This window comes from Madurella fahalii (genome assembly GCF_045866475.1).
Source record: "Madurella fahalii IFM 68171 DNA, scaffold_1, whole genome shotgun sequence".
Taxonomy (NCBI): Eukaryota; Fungi; Ascomycota; class Sordariomycetes; order Sordariales; genus Madurella; species Madurella fahalii.
The window spans coordinates 9,537,127-9,551,127 of NW_027263971.1; the positions used below are offsets into that span (position 1 = coordinate 9,537,127).

The 14,001-nt window shown below is 54.0% G+C and overlaps 5 protein-coding genes across 5 annotated transcripts; 1 reads left to right on the forward strand and 4 right to left on the reverse strand.

Annotated features, from left to right (window-relative positions):
• Positions 1–614: 614 nt before the first annotated feature.
• MFIFM68171_02569 (Acetyl-CoA synthetase-like protein) lies at positions 615–2,624 on the reverse strand (the record flags this gene model as incomplete). The annotated part of the gene is made up of 1 exon (XM_071057991.1): positions 615–2,624. One exon carries the CDS (start codon positions 2,622–2,624, stop codon positions 615–617), a length of 2,010 nt encoding a protein of 669 aa, XP_070914092.1.
• A 156-nt stretch (positions 2,625–2,780) lies between these two features.
• On the reverse strand, positions 2,781–5,945 carry MFIFM68171_02570 (uncharacterized protein; the record flags this gene model as incomplete). Its single annotated transcript, XM_071057992.1, has 1 exon — positions 2,781–5,945. The coding sequence occupies one exon, from the start codon at positions 5,943–5,945 to the stop codon at positions 2,781–2,783; it is 3,165 nt and encodes a 1,054-aa protein (XP_070914093.1).
• An 822-nt stretch (positions 5,946–6,767) lies between these two features.
• On the reverse strand, positions 6,768–7,710 carry MFIFM68171_02571 (uncharacterized protein; the record flags this gene model as incomplete). The annotated part of the gene is made up of 2 exons (XM_071057993.1): positions 6,768–6,816; positions 6,956–7,710. The coding sequence occupies 2 exons, from the start codon at positions 7,708–7,710 to the stop codon at positions 6,768–6,770; spliced, it is 804 nt and encodes a 267-aa protein (XP_070914094.1).
• Positions 7,711–8,261: 551 nt separating this feature from the next.
• MFIFM68171_02572 (Thiolase-like, subgroup) lies at positions 8,262–9,653 on the reverse strand (the record flags this gene model as incomplete). Its single annotated transcript, XM_071057994.1, has 4 exons — positions 8,262–8,452; positions 8,503–8,862; positions 8,915–9,215; positions 9,270–9,653. The coding sequence occupies 4 exons, from the start codon at positions 9,651–9,653 to the stop codon at positions 8,262–8,264; spliced, it is 1,236 nt and encodes a 411-aa protein (XP_070914095.1).
• A 1,461-nt stretch (positions 9,654–11,114) lies between these two features.
• MFIFM68171_02573 (EthD domain-containing protein) lies at positions 11,115–11,607 on the forward strand (the record flags this gene model as incomplete). The annotated part of the gene is made up of 2 exons (XM_071057995.1): positions 11,115–11,282; positions 11,341–11,607. 2 exons carry the CDS (start codon positions 11,115–11,117, stop codon positions 11,605–11,607), a joined length of 435 nt encoding a protein of 144 aa, XP_070914096.1.
• Positions 11,608–14,001: the final 2,394 nt, after the last annotated feature.

A 14,001-nucleotide genomic window follows, 5' to 3' on the forward strand; every position in this document is an offset into this window, starting at 1 on the left:
AAGTTGAGATATCGAACCAGGAGACCCATCCAACCCTCTTGTAACCAGTCTCCTGCATACACCGCCGCAGCTGGGCTGGTATTCGGCCCGATCGCAACTACTAGGCATCCAGTCTAATAGACAGAGACACCCCTGACGCGATATGTAAGGGAGAGGAGTATCGGAGGGCTTCGTAGTATCCCTAGCTTAGCGTAGTCGATATATACAGCATTTTTATAACCAGATAGGACAGGTATAACTTGGTAAATTGTACCGGAGAATGGGCACGGACGTTTTGGACCCATTGTACTGACCTAGGTAAGCAGTGTGCTCTGGGCTTTGGTAAACCCCCAGTGTCTCCATTGGGCCCTGCCTGGTAAAAGGAGATTGGGAGGTCTTCGTTAGTTAGTCGGATTGTTAGTCGGTCTGTCTGCTCCTGCTTCCACTGGGTCTTCCAAGCTAGCTCTACTACTCTACTTGTATCAAGCCTCTTTTGGTTTAAAGGTTAACCATAACAACCAGTAGTGGAGACGAAGTTAATAATATATACAGTAGGCTGAAAACCTTGGCAGACGAGGAGAAGGGGTAGTGTCTTTCTTACAAGAAGTTATCTAACTGTTTATCAACGTAGCATTCTAGACACCCTTGGAAATAATAGGAAGCACCATTTTACCTCGTCCCTCGGCGAACGCAGCAAAAAACTCATGTACGAGCCCATGAAGCCCCCTTTCACGTGCGGCTGCCAGCCATTCCTTCATAGCAATCTCTTGTAAGGGCCCTCCAGCCATGCCTTCGAGGTATTCTCGAAATTCGAAGTGAGAGATCTTGACATTGTTGCAGTGGTTGACAAAGACGGGGCGCAGGCTCTGGCGTGTTTGATGCTGGAGCGAATGATCACCACCACCGGTCGCGGACTCAATGGCCGACTCGACCAGATCCCTCGCCACGTCCTGCACCATGATAAAGTCCCACTGACCCGTAACATCCTCCGGCTCGATCCGCGGCAGTGCGCGCAGCAATAGCGAATACTTGGTCAGCATGCCGATGGCGTCGAGCTCGGACGCGTCGTCGCCTACGACATGCGCCAGCCGGTGGACGTATGCGGGAAGTCCGTGGTCCTCGGCCGCCTTCTCTAGAATCTGCTCGCTGACCCATTTCGAGGCCGCGTAGCCGTCGACCGAGTTAAGCAGGTTGGGGTCAGCGGGCGACGCGGGGACTTCAAGAAGCGGCTCTTCCTCGTCGTTTCGGACAACCTTGGCCACGGAAGCGGTTGATACGTAGTGAACGGGTACGCGAAATGGGATGGCCATCTCGCAGAGCGTGCGGGTCGAGACGACGTTGGCGCGGCGGAGGGACTGGTAGGTCTTCAGCAGAGACACGTCCGAACCGTTGTGGATGATGACGTGGGCGCGCTCGCTCAGGGCCGCGAATTGGGAGTCTGGGAGGCCCAAGCCGAGAGTTGAGAGGTCGCCGGAGTACTCGATGACCTTGTCGCTCCTTACAGAGACGTGGCGCGGTTTTCCGGACTCATCAGGCTGGATCGCTAGGCAGTGCACCTGTGCCACTCTTGGCTCTTGGATGAGATGCGACAGAAGGTGCCTTCCAATGAATCCGGTGGCGCCTGTCAAGACGACTGTGAGGCCCCCGTTTCCGTTTAAGAGCCTCGGGTGGGACGGCCAGGGGATGAGCTTGGGCTGAGGAAGTCCGTCTGCCATACTTGCAATCTCGAGATCCCAGTTAATCGTCACCTGGGTGCCTCTGGGTCTCAAGAAGGGTGCCATCATCGATGGTGAATCGGGTCTTTTGGTAGCATCCGTAGCATTTTCAACGAGAGTGGCCATGTTGCTCAGAGTGCTGGCGTGGAAGAGCTCAGGCATAGAAAGTTTCACGCCAAACTTGATCTCGAGTAGGGACTTGAGCTTGATCATCAGGATCGAGCTGCCCCCAGCCTGAAAGAAATCCGAGCTGGGCTGAATGATTGCATGCTTGTGGTTTAGCCCGGAACTGTGAACGATTCGAGTCGAGAAAACCTCTTCCCATGTTTCCTTTACAGCAGGTTCCCAGGGACTTAAGCTATGCGCAAGGGCAGCCGTCGTACCTGAATCCACGGGCTCGGTGATAGGCAGTTTGTCTACGGCGGCCCTGTCGGTCTTCCAGTTGGCAGTGGCAGGTATCCGATCTGTCGGGATGATGAAGGCCGGTTTCATAATTAGCGGCAGGGGAAGGTTGGATCGGAGCCACTGTATGAAGTCGGACTTGTCCCCGGAAAATTCAACGTCGAATACGACAAAGGCAACCAAGACGCCCGATGGCTCACCAGGTCGCAAGGAAGCGGCAGCGTTCACAATTGTACCGTTAGAAACGTGCACGATGGCGTTGGCGACCTCGTCAAGCTCGATGCGGAAGCCATGGATCTTGACCTGGCCATCTTCATCCAGCCGTCCCAGCACCTCGAGCGTGCCGTCCGGTAGAAGCCTGCCCTTGTCGCCTGAGCGGTAGATTCTGGTGGCCGAGGATGATGCAGTGGTCGACTTCCTCTGAATAAAATTGCGGCTGGATTCTTCGGGTCGTTCGAGATAGCCGAGACCAACGCCCGGACCCGAGATACAGATTTCGCCAGGAAAGCCGACGGGCAAGACATGCATATCAGCGTCGGTAATTCAAGGCCGTAGTTTAGCGACGGACGGAAGTAATCGCTGCTGTTGCCGTCCACATCACTCGTCTCGCGGTACGGCACAATGCCCCTGGCGCAAGCCAGGGTGATCTCGGCCGGCCCATACACATTGACCAGCTTCAGGCTATCACAGCCCAGCTTGCGGAAGGCCCTGCGCAGCTCCCAGCCCAACTTCTCTCCCCCCGACATGGCATAGCGCCACGAGTGGGCGTTTTTTAAGGATGTGATGCCCGTAATTTAACAATGCCAAATATTCGGACGGCACAAAGTGCGTCAAGGTGACGCCGTGCCTGACCATGAGCTCGGCCACCTGCGCCGGATCACCTCGCTTAGATTTACCCACTATGACGATTGTGCCCCCGTTGCATAGCGCTAGGAAGATCTGGTCCAGCATCAGGTCGAACCCCAGCGGGCTCTGCTGCAGCGTGGTCTCGCGCCCAAGCCCAAAGATAGCGGTCGTCCCGTAGATTTGGTTCACCAGGCCACCATGCGTGAGCACGACGCCTTTTGGCACACCAGTGGATCCACTCGTGTATAGAATCATCGCCGGCTCACGGTTCCTGTTGCTGCTTTCCTTGGCTGTGTCTTGAGGCATGGGCATCTCGCACTTGTCCTCGTCATGACGATCGCCGTCATCATCATCAATACTTAGTATCGATGCAAAGCTCATGTCTGTGCAAATATGCCGTGCCAGGTTCTTTGTCACATTTTGGCAGACCAAGACTTGTGGCCGACTCTCCTTGACGGCCGCACGAATCCGTCGCGGATGATTCCGCGTGTCTAGAGGAATCCAGACCACACCTAGACGCAGGATGGCAAGAATACAGCAGACAGCGTCGGCAACAGGGTCGAGAAGCATGGCCACGTGCGAGCCGGGAGCCAGTGGGGGTGAAACAGTTCGTAGTTGGTGCGTTATCTGCATCAATCTGGCGCTCATCTGTGCGTACGTCAGGGGTTGACCTTCATCGTCCTTGATTGCGATCCCGTCCGGCAGCTCAGCCGCCACCTCGTCTACGCGGTCAGTGAGTGTGCCATTCCATGGCACTTCCATATCGGTACCGCGCCCGAGCTCTATGGCATCCGCGATGTCGGCCTCGTTGGAGATCGGACACTTGGCGACTTCGGAGCTGGGGTCCCGAGCCAGGGCTTCCAGGGCGCGCGTATACCACTTCAAGAGGAGCGCGCCGTCAGATACCCGGTACAGATTCTGCCGCGTGATGAGAGAGACAAAGGTCCAATCTGAAGTCGCGGCAACATTGAGGAGCAGATCGTATGGATTCCCTCCCGGCACGGCCCCGTCCCATTGGATCTTTCCGTCGCCCCCGAAATCGGTTTCATTCAGCGGCGCTCTGCGATAGTTTATGGCAACTTGGAACAGAGGATGATGGTTAGTCCATCGCGAAACCGCCAGGTCGTCGAGAACCATGTCGATAGGTACCTGCGAGTGGGCCAGGGCAGCCAAGGCGGCATCGCGTGACCTCCTTGCCACCGCATCGAACGGCTCAGAATGCTCAAGCCGGAGGCGTACAGGAAGCATGTTGTGGAAGTAGCCAATGGTTTCCATATCTTCCGGTTCGGTCCTGTTTGCGTCCACAACTCCGATGGCGACATCATCGACGCCGGGGCAGCGTGCAAGGAATGTCGCCAGGCTCGCAAGGTAAAAATGGAACGAGGTGACGCCGATCCTGGAGGCTGCCCTCTCCACGAGCTTGGTCAAGTTGTTGGGCAGCCTGACGTCAGAAGTGTTAATCTTGTAATCCTTGACAGTCGGGCGAGTCTTGACCTTGGCGAACGGGAAAAGCGGCAGCGGCTCGGGGATGGTTCTGTAGGTGTCCCTCCAAAAGGCAAGACCGGCGTGGAGACTCTGGGGTGTGAATGTGTTCAGCTGCCTTTTCGCCATATCGATAGACTGCCGGATGCTAGAGGATGCTGGCATGCTGCGTAGGCGTCCTGAGTATTCTTGTGCGAGCTCGGCAATGAATACACTCCAAGCGATTCCGTCGAGCGCAATATGATGATGGCTGAATAATATCAAATGGAGAGAAGGTGACCGTGACATGACCGTTACTTTCATGACAACACCCTTCTCTATGTCAAATTTGAAATCTTTGACACTCTCGATTTCAGTCTGGATCTGGTTGTCGTCACAGTGTGTTTTGTACACCAGTATAATGCGGGGCTCAGAAAGCACAGCCTGTACGGGCCGAGACGTGGACCTGTCCATGAAGTAGGCGCTTCGCATGGCCTCATGTCGTTTTCCAACCACCCAGAGAGCCTTTTGTAGTCTTGCCATGTCGAGTTGACCGTGGAAATAGCCAGAATAAGCGACATTGTATGCATTATTGTGATGGTGATCGTGGTTCTTGTCTTTGGCCCATGGCTTTAAGAAATCCGGCAGTTTGCTCAACACATCATGGCATATATCGTTCAAAGACGCACCGCTCAAGAACTTCAAGACTGGCACGTCAACTTCCAGTATCTTCAGGAGCCAGGAACGGATCTCGACGGCAACCAACGAGTCAAGGCCCAAGCTGATCAGTCCGACATGTTCGTCTATGCCCTCACCAGGAGAACCGAGTGCCAAGCTCATTCTGCCAGCAATGGCCACCTTCAAGATGGACAAGACCATTTGGCTGTCGGAGGCCCCTTTCAGATCTTCCTGAATGCTCCGAATGGGCTGTTCTCGATGCTGGTGCGGGTCATCCTTGAGTCTCTCCTCGCCTTTGATGCGGCAATGTCCGAATCGGGGCATGGCACGCCAGGGGGTATTGATCTCGGTGCCGAGTCCAGCAATGAGCTCGGGGTTCAGGCCGGATTCTGGGCGGCCAGACAGGATTGCCTGAGCAAATATTGCGTGAAATTCGGGCTCGGGGACGGCGGGTAAATCGTCCTGGCGAAACCGAGCCTCAACAGTCGGCCCGGCTTGTCCGTGTATAAAACCGAACCCAAGGAGCATCCCAAAGTGCATGACCGACGTGGCCAGGCCTCTCTTGCGCCTTCGCATCGCCAGAGTCGACATGAACAGATTGGCGGCGTTGTAGCTAGACTGGGCGGGTTTACCGACAATGCTTGCGACTGACGAGAAAAGAATGAAGAAATCTAGCGGTGTCGAGAAGAACAGGCTGTCAAGGTTCTGGGTTCCGACCACTTTGGGTTTGAAGACGGCTTCAAAGTCTTCAAAAGACATGCCATCAAAGGGATGGTCACGCACCACCAGGGCAGCATTGGCTACCCCGGCGACGGGGGGCATAGACGAAACGATCTCTTGGTGCACGTTTCTCAGATTCTTCATGTCTGCAACATCGAGAGAAAATATTCGAACCGTCACGCCCTTCTTTGAAGATGCTTGCACACCTCTGGAGGAACAGCTGGCGTTCGGCTAGCAATGGCGAGGTATTTGGCTCCGTGATCTGCCGTCCACTCGCAGAAGGATAATCCAACGTCGCCTGTGAGTCCAATAAGAAAGTACGTCTCTTGGTCCGCGAAGAGCCGGGCGTTCGTGGGTGGCGTCACCCGGACCTGGATAGATTACACACCGGTCCAGGATATGATAGTTGAAGCGCTCGCCGCTGCTGATTGCTCGTGCACCAGATCGGCTTTGACCACTGTCTTTTGTGCTAGGGGTCCCAGGTCGTATAGCAAGTCTGGCCTGGAACAGTACTTCTTCAACATCTCGACAAGGCTAGATCTGCTGTACGACAGCCGAATGGTCTGATTCACACTGACGTGATGGATCCCCTGCTTAATATCCACTTTGTGTCCGATCAAACGTTCTGCAAACTGTGTGGGCCCGTCTGCGTCTTCTCCCATGCTTAGAAATCGCCCGGTATTGCGAGGAATTAGAGACCTGAGTTCACGTTCCGTGGCCCGTGGATGGATATAAGTTGCCCTCCCAGGAGAGGTCAGCGCGGATGCGCAGTTGCTGGTGGTCAGGAACACGGGAACGTCTTTATGACCGGCCACTTTATATATGATCTCCGCCGTGTGATCATCTGCACCATGGATCCAGACTGTCCCGGGGCTTGCTCCTAAGAGACTCTCGCACAGTATGATTGTCAACATGGCTGAGAGTGTCTCGTCGGCCCTCGCGATGCCTTTACAGACAAAGGTGCAGTTAGAGGCCACTGTGATGGCCGAGCCATTTGTCGGTGAGATGGCCAAAACTATTTGTCCCGTGTCGTTTGAATAACCCAGGCAAATGTAAAAAGGGTGGGCATCATCTGAGCAAGCAAATCGGAACAGTGAGGACGAGACAACCCGAAGCGGACTCGAGCTGACTTCAGCCTTGTCTTTGGGTCGCACCTTGTTTCCTCAAGGACGATACCCCGGTCTGTAATCGAAATTTCGACGGGGGTTGAGGTAGGAAACACACTCCTGGTGATTATCCGCCTTGCAGAGTTGAAGGAATTGTTTAGGTTGTCGTCTGGAACAACCCTCGGGATGGGAATAGCCCCGCGTTCGACAGCTATCTCTGTCTCGTTGCTCCAGAGAATGTCGCCGTAACTCGATAGGTCGAGGCAAATCATCTGCAGGAGCATCTCGGAAAACATGAGAGCATCCGGTTGGTGCCTTTGAAGAAGGACCCGGTCCAGATCGACGAGTTTCAATCGAAGATGGGCCAGTTCTCGAGAGGCTGAGCGGGCAATGCCCACCATCATGTTGGCATATGGGTCGTCGTCACGGCAGCCTCGGGTGGCCCATAGGATGTATTTAGCTTCCCGGAATAGCGACTGCATGGCCGAGACGCGCTGCTGGTTCATCCTCGCAAAGGTTGCCTCCTCTAGCCCAGAAAGACAGATCACTGCACTTCCATACTTTAGGCCACTCGCCGGCACATCTTTCAGGTCGGCGATGACCGCAGTCTGTTTGGCAAATGGGCTGAAAAGAGATTGTACCTGGATCGCCATCTTGGACACCGCCAGGGTGCGCCCGCTAATGATAAGCAGCTGATCGATGTGTGTCACGCCCCTGGCCAGGTTCAGGGGATCTCCCAAGACGCTGATTCGGTCATTGACTGCTTGGCTCACCATGACGGAGAAAGGTATGGATGAAGTCATCCTTGAAGTCTCTGAGCACGCGATCCACTCCTGAGAAGAGGTTATCCGTCAGAACCACGTCCCACTGTGCCTCGGTGAGATTGGCTTCGACCATCCTCACGGCCAAGCCCCGATGAGTGACCGACCACCGCGCTAAATGTTTTACCGCATTCCTTGAGTAAATCGACCAGGGCAACCTGAAGTGCGGTGCAGAGGGGCTGGGAGATCTCGGCGGATGAAGTCCGCTTCGGATTGCCATGTCTCAACAGTTCCTCCGTCAGAGACCAGGTTGGACGCTGCGGAATACTCTTGAGGGCCGACTCGAGTTGCTGGATAGATCGCCGAAAAGTTGCCGAGTGAAGAAACAGGCTTGCCCCCATCGTGGCCCATTGGGCTCCTTGCCCCGTGAATATGCCTAATATGCGGATATTCGGGGCCTTTGTTGCCTTGGTAGCTATGGGTGCTTGTCCCCTGTCCCTGATGGTAGAATCCAGCTTTATGATGAGCTCTTCTTTGATATTGGCAGAAAAAGATGCCCTGTACATAAACTGCGTCCGCCGAGCTTGCAGGGTTCATGTTAGTCTGGAAAGGTCGACATTGCTTTGGTTCTTAAGTGCCGTGGAAAGGGATGCGACCATGGCCGTGAGGGCTGTTTCGGAGTTGGCAGACAAGACAAAAGGTCCCCAGCAGGGCGATGAAGAATGAGGTTCCGTAATCGTAGACTGATCCTCCCAGCCCTCGACGATGACATGGGCATTTGTACCTAAGGCGGGTTAGTTCCTCCTTTGGAGCCGTGGGCTGAGGACTCCGTACCTCCGAATCCAAAACTGTTGACGCTAGCCCTTCTGGGCGCTCCCACCGGCAACTTAGGCCAGGATTCTAGGCGGGTTGATACTTCTAAATGCCGATAATACGGCTCTATCGCTGGGTTCAGCTGGTCGAAGTGCAGGTTTGGCGGTACCAGTCCGTGTCGTACGGCCAGTGAAGCCTTCAGGAGGCTCGCGAGTCCAGCTGTACCCTCCGAATGTCCTATAACAGTCTTGATTGATCCGACGTGGATTTTTGCTCTCCGAAGTCCGTCAACTACTCTATCGCTGAGACCTCCATGATCATGATCAGGGAAGAAGGTCGCGCTGATACCCTCCGCCTCCTTTGGATCTCCAGTCGGTGTGCCTGGGTCTAGTTGGAGTTTTTACGGGGGGCCACTTGAAGATGGAGAAATCACCTGTTCCATGGGCCTCGGAGTACTGACAGCGATCTTCTTCCTTCCGACAGTCCAGCCCACATCCCGCATATGTCGACTTCATAAGCTCGGTCTGAGCGGCCGCACTCGGGACGGTGAGACCTGCTGAACGGCCATCTTGATTGACACCAGTGTTCCGTATTATGCTTTCTATGTCGTCACCATGGGCTAGAGCTTTCCTTAGCGTCTTAATGATAACTGCAGCAAAGCCTTCACCGCGAGCATAGCCATCGACACTGGCATCCCACATGCGGGAGCGCCCAGTCGGGGAGAGCATGCGGAGCTTAATAATTTCAGCTTCTAGTAGGTATCGCGCTGAGAGGGGAGCACGACTCACACTAGACAAGAAACTGAACAGCTCAGGGCTGAAAACTAGATTCACTCCAGCGACTACGGCCACATCGGACTCTCCACTCCTTAGCGATTGTACTGCCAGATGCAAGGCGACGAGACTGGAGGAACAGGCCGTGTCGGTATTTACGGAGGGACCCTTCCAGTCAAAGGCATATGACACGCGGTTGGCCAGTATAGAACGGGAAATGCCCGTCCCTGCATGCTGAGGGTGGCAGTCCACATCCCGGAGTATGAGGTCGCGGTAATCATCTGACATTTGACCCACAAACACGCCAGTCATCGAGCCTCTGAGTTGTGAGATCGAGTATCCAGCTGACTCTATGGATTCATAGACTGTTTCCAACATGATACGCTGTTGGGGGTCCATTGATTCGGCTTCTCTGGCGCTGATCTTGAAAAATTCATTGTCAAAGGCCCATGGTTCATCCTCAAGGAGGTAGGCCTTCGTCACAACCGTTGTCTATTCCCGGGTTAGCCGCGGTCATGATTTAAGAAAGCTTGGGGCGTACTGACTCCGGGGTGCTCTGCATTCTCATGATAGAACCCGCAGCATTGAACCGGCCATGGGGGATTTCGGTCATGAGGTCCACAGGATTCTTCAGGAGTTCCCACAGCTTGCTTGGAGAGTTGGAACCACCAGGCAATCGGCAGCTGCTGCCAATGATTGCAATAGGTTCGGTCATGTTGCTTATCTTGTTACTCATCTTGAAAATGTCTCTATCTGTGTCCAGATAAAAAGGAGGCCGTGACAGGTGCGAGACCCAAACAATATCGAGATAGGATAAGCACCACGCTTCGATGCTTCATTGGACCTCCACTCGGTTGCTCAGGGAGTGACCGGATTTAACAGTACCGGATGGGAGCGAGTCCTCATCGCAGCAACACCGGGATCCCCGGCTATGGTGGATACTTGGAAACAGGTGGAACCCTAGGTGTACAGCGCGCGGTAAAGTTCGAATACACATCAGGTATCCAGCCCAACTGCGGCATAAAAAAGCGGCCGAATTAGGTGAGCCTCCGGGCGAGGTACCTAAAGTGTATTCAACTTTTACCACGCACTGTAGTAATTGGCGCTAGGCGCCAGGCTGGGCCGCTGAGAGACATGAGGTGCCGAGACAGAGCATTAAATGCCCAGCCGAAGACCAAATAGTGTTGCTTGTACACCTTCTCCGGTGTTTTAAACGTTAATGTGACAACAACCCGCTGTACCCCCTTGGCGTAGAAAGTGCGAAGCGTAGAAAGTGTGAGGCATAGAAAGCGCGAGGCTAGAAAACTCGAGAAACGTTAACAGGAATCACCCTAAAACCCTGGGGAGGTATAGCACGTACAACCCTCCTCGGAATCCTGCTGCGGTCATTAGGGGTTTGTTGGTATGTACGTACAACTTTTTTAATATATGCACGTCTGCCATCCACAATCGGGCCGATAAGCCGCTGCTATAACGTCGCACAGAGTCCAGCAAGTGAGGCGAGCGGCGGTGTCGGCCTGGAACGCCGATCGAGGGCTACTAGTACTGCTTCAACAGCTTGGTACAACCCTCCTCGGGATCCTGCTGCAGACATCAGGGGTTTGTTGGATATGTACAGTACGTACAATTGTTAGTTTATGCGAGTCTGCTATTCGTAATCGGGCTAATAAATTGCCGTTATAATGTTGCACGGAGCCTGGCAAGGGAAGGGGGGGAGGGGGGCGTCAGCCTTGGAACGCCGACGGAGGGTTACTACTTCAAACGACTTGAAAGTCCGAGCAGGAATTGAAACTAATTCCTCCGCTTGTTAACGAACAATTTTTTGTTAGACATCACGGTTTTTGCCACGAGAACATCAAGATGGCCGAAGTCTCTGCTGAAAATGGAGGCCAGCCCCTGAAATACACAGTCACCCACTATCGCCAGAAGGAACACACTCATGAGGCATTCATTAAGTGGATTGTTGAGGAGCACCTCCCGATTGCCATGCCAATCTTCAAGAAGCACGGCGTGCTCGAGTATTCGCTCGTGAGTGCCTCCTGCCAGGGCTCTGAAACGCCGACGGTACTTACCACCCGACACCTAGTTTGTCACGCCGATAGCTCTTAATAGCGCACTGAGGCAAGAACTTGGAAAGCTCCGTCCCAGATGGGATTTCGCTGACTTTGATTGTTTCATCGAGTACACGATCCCTGATATGCAAACCATCAAGAATGTCATGTCGGATCCAGACTGGCAGGCAGCGATCAAGGACCAGGATAAATGGGTCGACATGACGAGGGCCTTGGTTTCCCTGGGGTACTCTACCCCGTACCTGCTGAAGACTGGACAGGTTGTGAACATGGCGAAATGACAGGGACGTATAAGCTGTGAGGTAGAGGAAGGTTCAGCGTGCCCCGCACCCTCGGGGGTCCCGTCGTTTACCCATTAGCTTAGAATATTGGAATGGAACGTTCGCTCTTGGGTCTGAGCCATAATTTTCCGTGTTCGGAGGGCGACACGAAGCCAACGCGCTGGTAGTAGGAGTCTTGCGCTATAAGACCAGCAGGATCGGTCTGTTGCTACATTGGTGAGACAAATATGTTGGCTGTGAAGGTAATGTGTTGGCTGTGGGGGTAATGTGTTGGCTGTGAGAGTAATGTGTTGGCTGTGAGAGTAATGTGTTGGCTGTGAGAGTAATGTGTTGGCTGTGAGAGTAATGTGTTGGCTGTGAGAGCAATGTGTTGGCTGTGAGAGTAATGTGTTGGCTGTGAGAGTAATGTGTTGGCTGGGACCGCCGCGCATGCCGATTACGGTGTGATCGGGGTCCCCGTTTAATATCCCGCTTTTAGTAGCCCTATACTTCGAAAAGCCCTCTCCATAGTACTGCGGGCTCCACAGCCACAATCCAGCGTTGGTGGGTGTACGGCTGCGCCCGCCTCTTGCAGGCAATGCTCCCATACCACCCGGCTTACTTGCAGTCTGCAGTCTCGGGACCCCAAAGAGAGCGTCTACTTCGACTCGAAATACAATCCAACGCAGAGGTTGGATTTTTTTTTTTCCCCTGGAAGGCGGTTAATATTCTATCCCGTTAATGTAGCTACTTATCGTAGGTACTTCGTAAATACGACTGTGATTGCTGTAACCCGGCCTCTGGCCGTATACAGCATTGTACTCTGTACATTTCGGACTTTCGTACGGCATGTGCCGGTCATGTTAGGGCATGAACGGCGAGCCCCTCCCTACAAGGCGGTTGTGCCGAGAAAGGCCAGGCCATGCAACGGTGCGGGGCTGGAGGAATGGAGGATGCAACTATCGCATGTAACTATCGAATGCAGCTATCGAATGCAGCTATCGAATGCAGCTACGGTTTCAGTCCCTCCAGACCGATCCCTAACCCCCTCTCCTCCCTTATTGGGTCCAATAACAACCGTGATTCGAGGAACCAGACAATCCATCACGCTGTCGGTACTGGAGTAGAATTCCCTCCCGACTGCCCATCGCTCTTTTCCTCTGCCAGGCCAAACTCAGTTTCTAGTTCAGTACGCATGGGCAACTCCTTGGCAAGGAAGGTGAGAAGGAAGCCTAACAGCGCAAAACCAAGGCCCAATTCCCAGCACAACTTGAGGCTGTCCACGTAGATGCCTTTCACAACCGCCTCGAGGCTCGGGTTGTTATCCAAGCCCAATTCAGAATATATGGATCCCCCAGCCGCCAAAGTATAAGCTCCCCCGTTGGCAAGCAATGCACGCGCGCCCTCGTTGTCGTAAAGGCGAGCGGCCACTAGGGAATTAGCCCGGAAGTTGAAGACGGCTAGAGGTATAGCAGCTCCCCATATCGTTCCAAAACCACGCATGAAGGCCCAAGTAGCTGTTGCGACGGCCACATCGGCCTCGGCCAAAGGAGTCAGAATCGTTGGCAGAGTCACTGGTGTGACGATGCCAATAGCAAGTGGCCCAGTACCCCGTGGTTGAGCTCTGGTCGAGCCTAGTGAAGAGCCCGATGGCGAGGGGGAAAAGGGCGAATCCCACCATCAGCAGCGGGCGATAACGTCCCAGTTTGGTCATGATGCCGCCGCTTACTATCGTAAAGGGCATACAGACGGCAGCTGTGGGTAAGATGTCGATGCCGGACTGGAAGGCTGAAGTACCAAGGACAGCCTGGAAATAGATTGGCAGGATGAAGAGGATCCAAAACACCAGCATATTATGCGTGAAGGCGCACCAAAAGCCGGATAGCGATGTCCGATTGGAGAATAGTCTGAAGGGCGTAGTTGGCTCTGGGACCCTTGTCTCAAATAGGAGGAACAGAGGCAGGCCGGCTAGGCCCAAAACCAGGGGCAGTATGGTCCGCCAAGACGACCAAGGTTCTTCACCACCGCCCCAGGTCAAAGCAAGGAGAATCGAGGTGATGGCGGCGACAAGAAGAGCGTTTCCGGTAAAGTCGACCCGTTTGAGCGAGCTGTATTCTTCGTCGGCATAATGTATGTCACACCCTGCCAACCCGTCTTAGTTTGACGCTTCTAACCAAATCTTTGACATAGAGGCTGCGTCGCGGGCCTTGTGCGGCTATACTATGCCACACGTTTCTACGAATCGAACGATACCAGCTACTTCTTCTCCATCATGGCGCTATGTTCGCTTTGCGAGACTACCTGCGCTCACTTGACCTTGTGCGTGCCGTTCACGCCAAAGGCTCTGACGGGCCTTCAGACATCTAGAGCATTCACGGAGCTGAAGAAGTACATGACTTTGAGGAGCTACGCTAC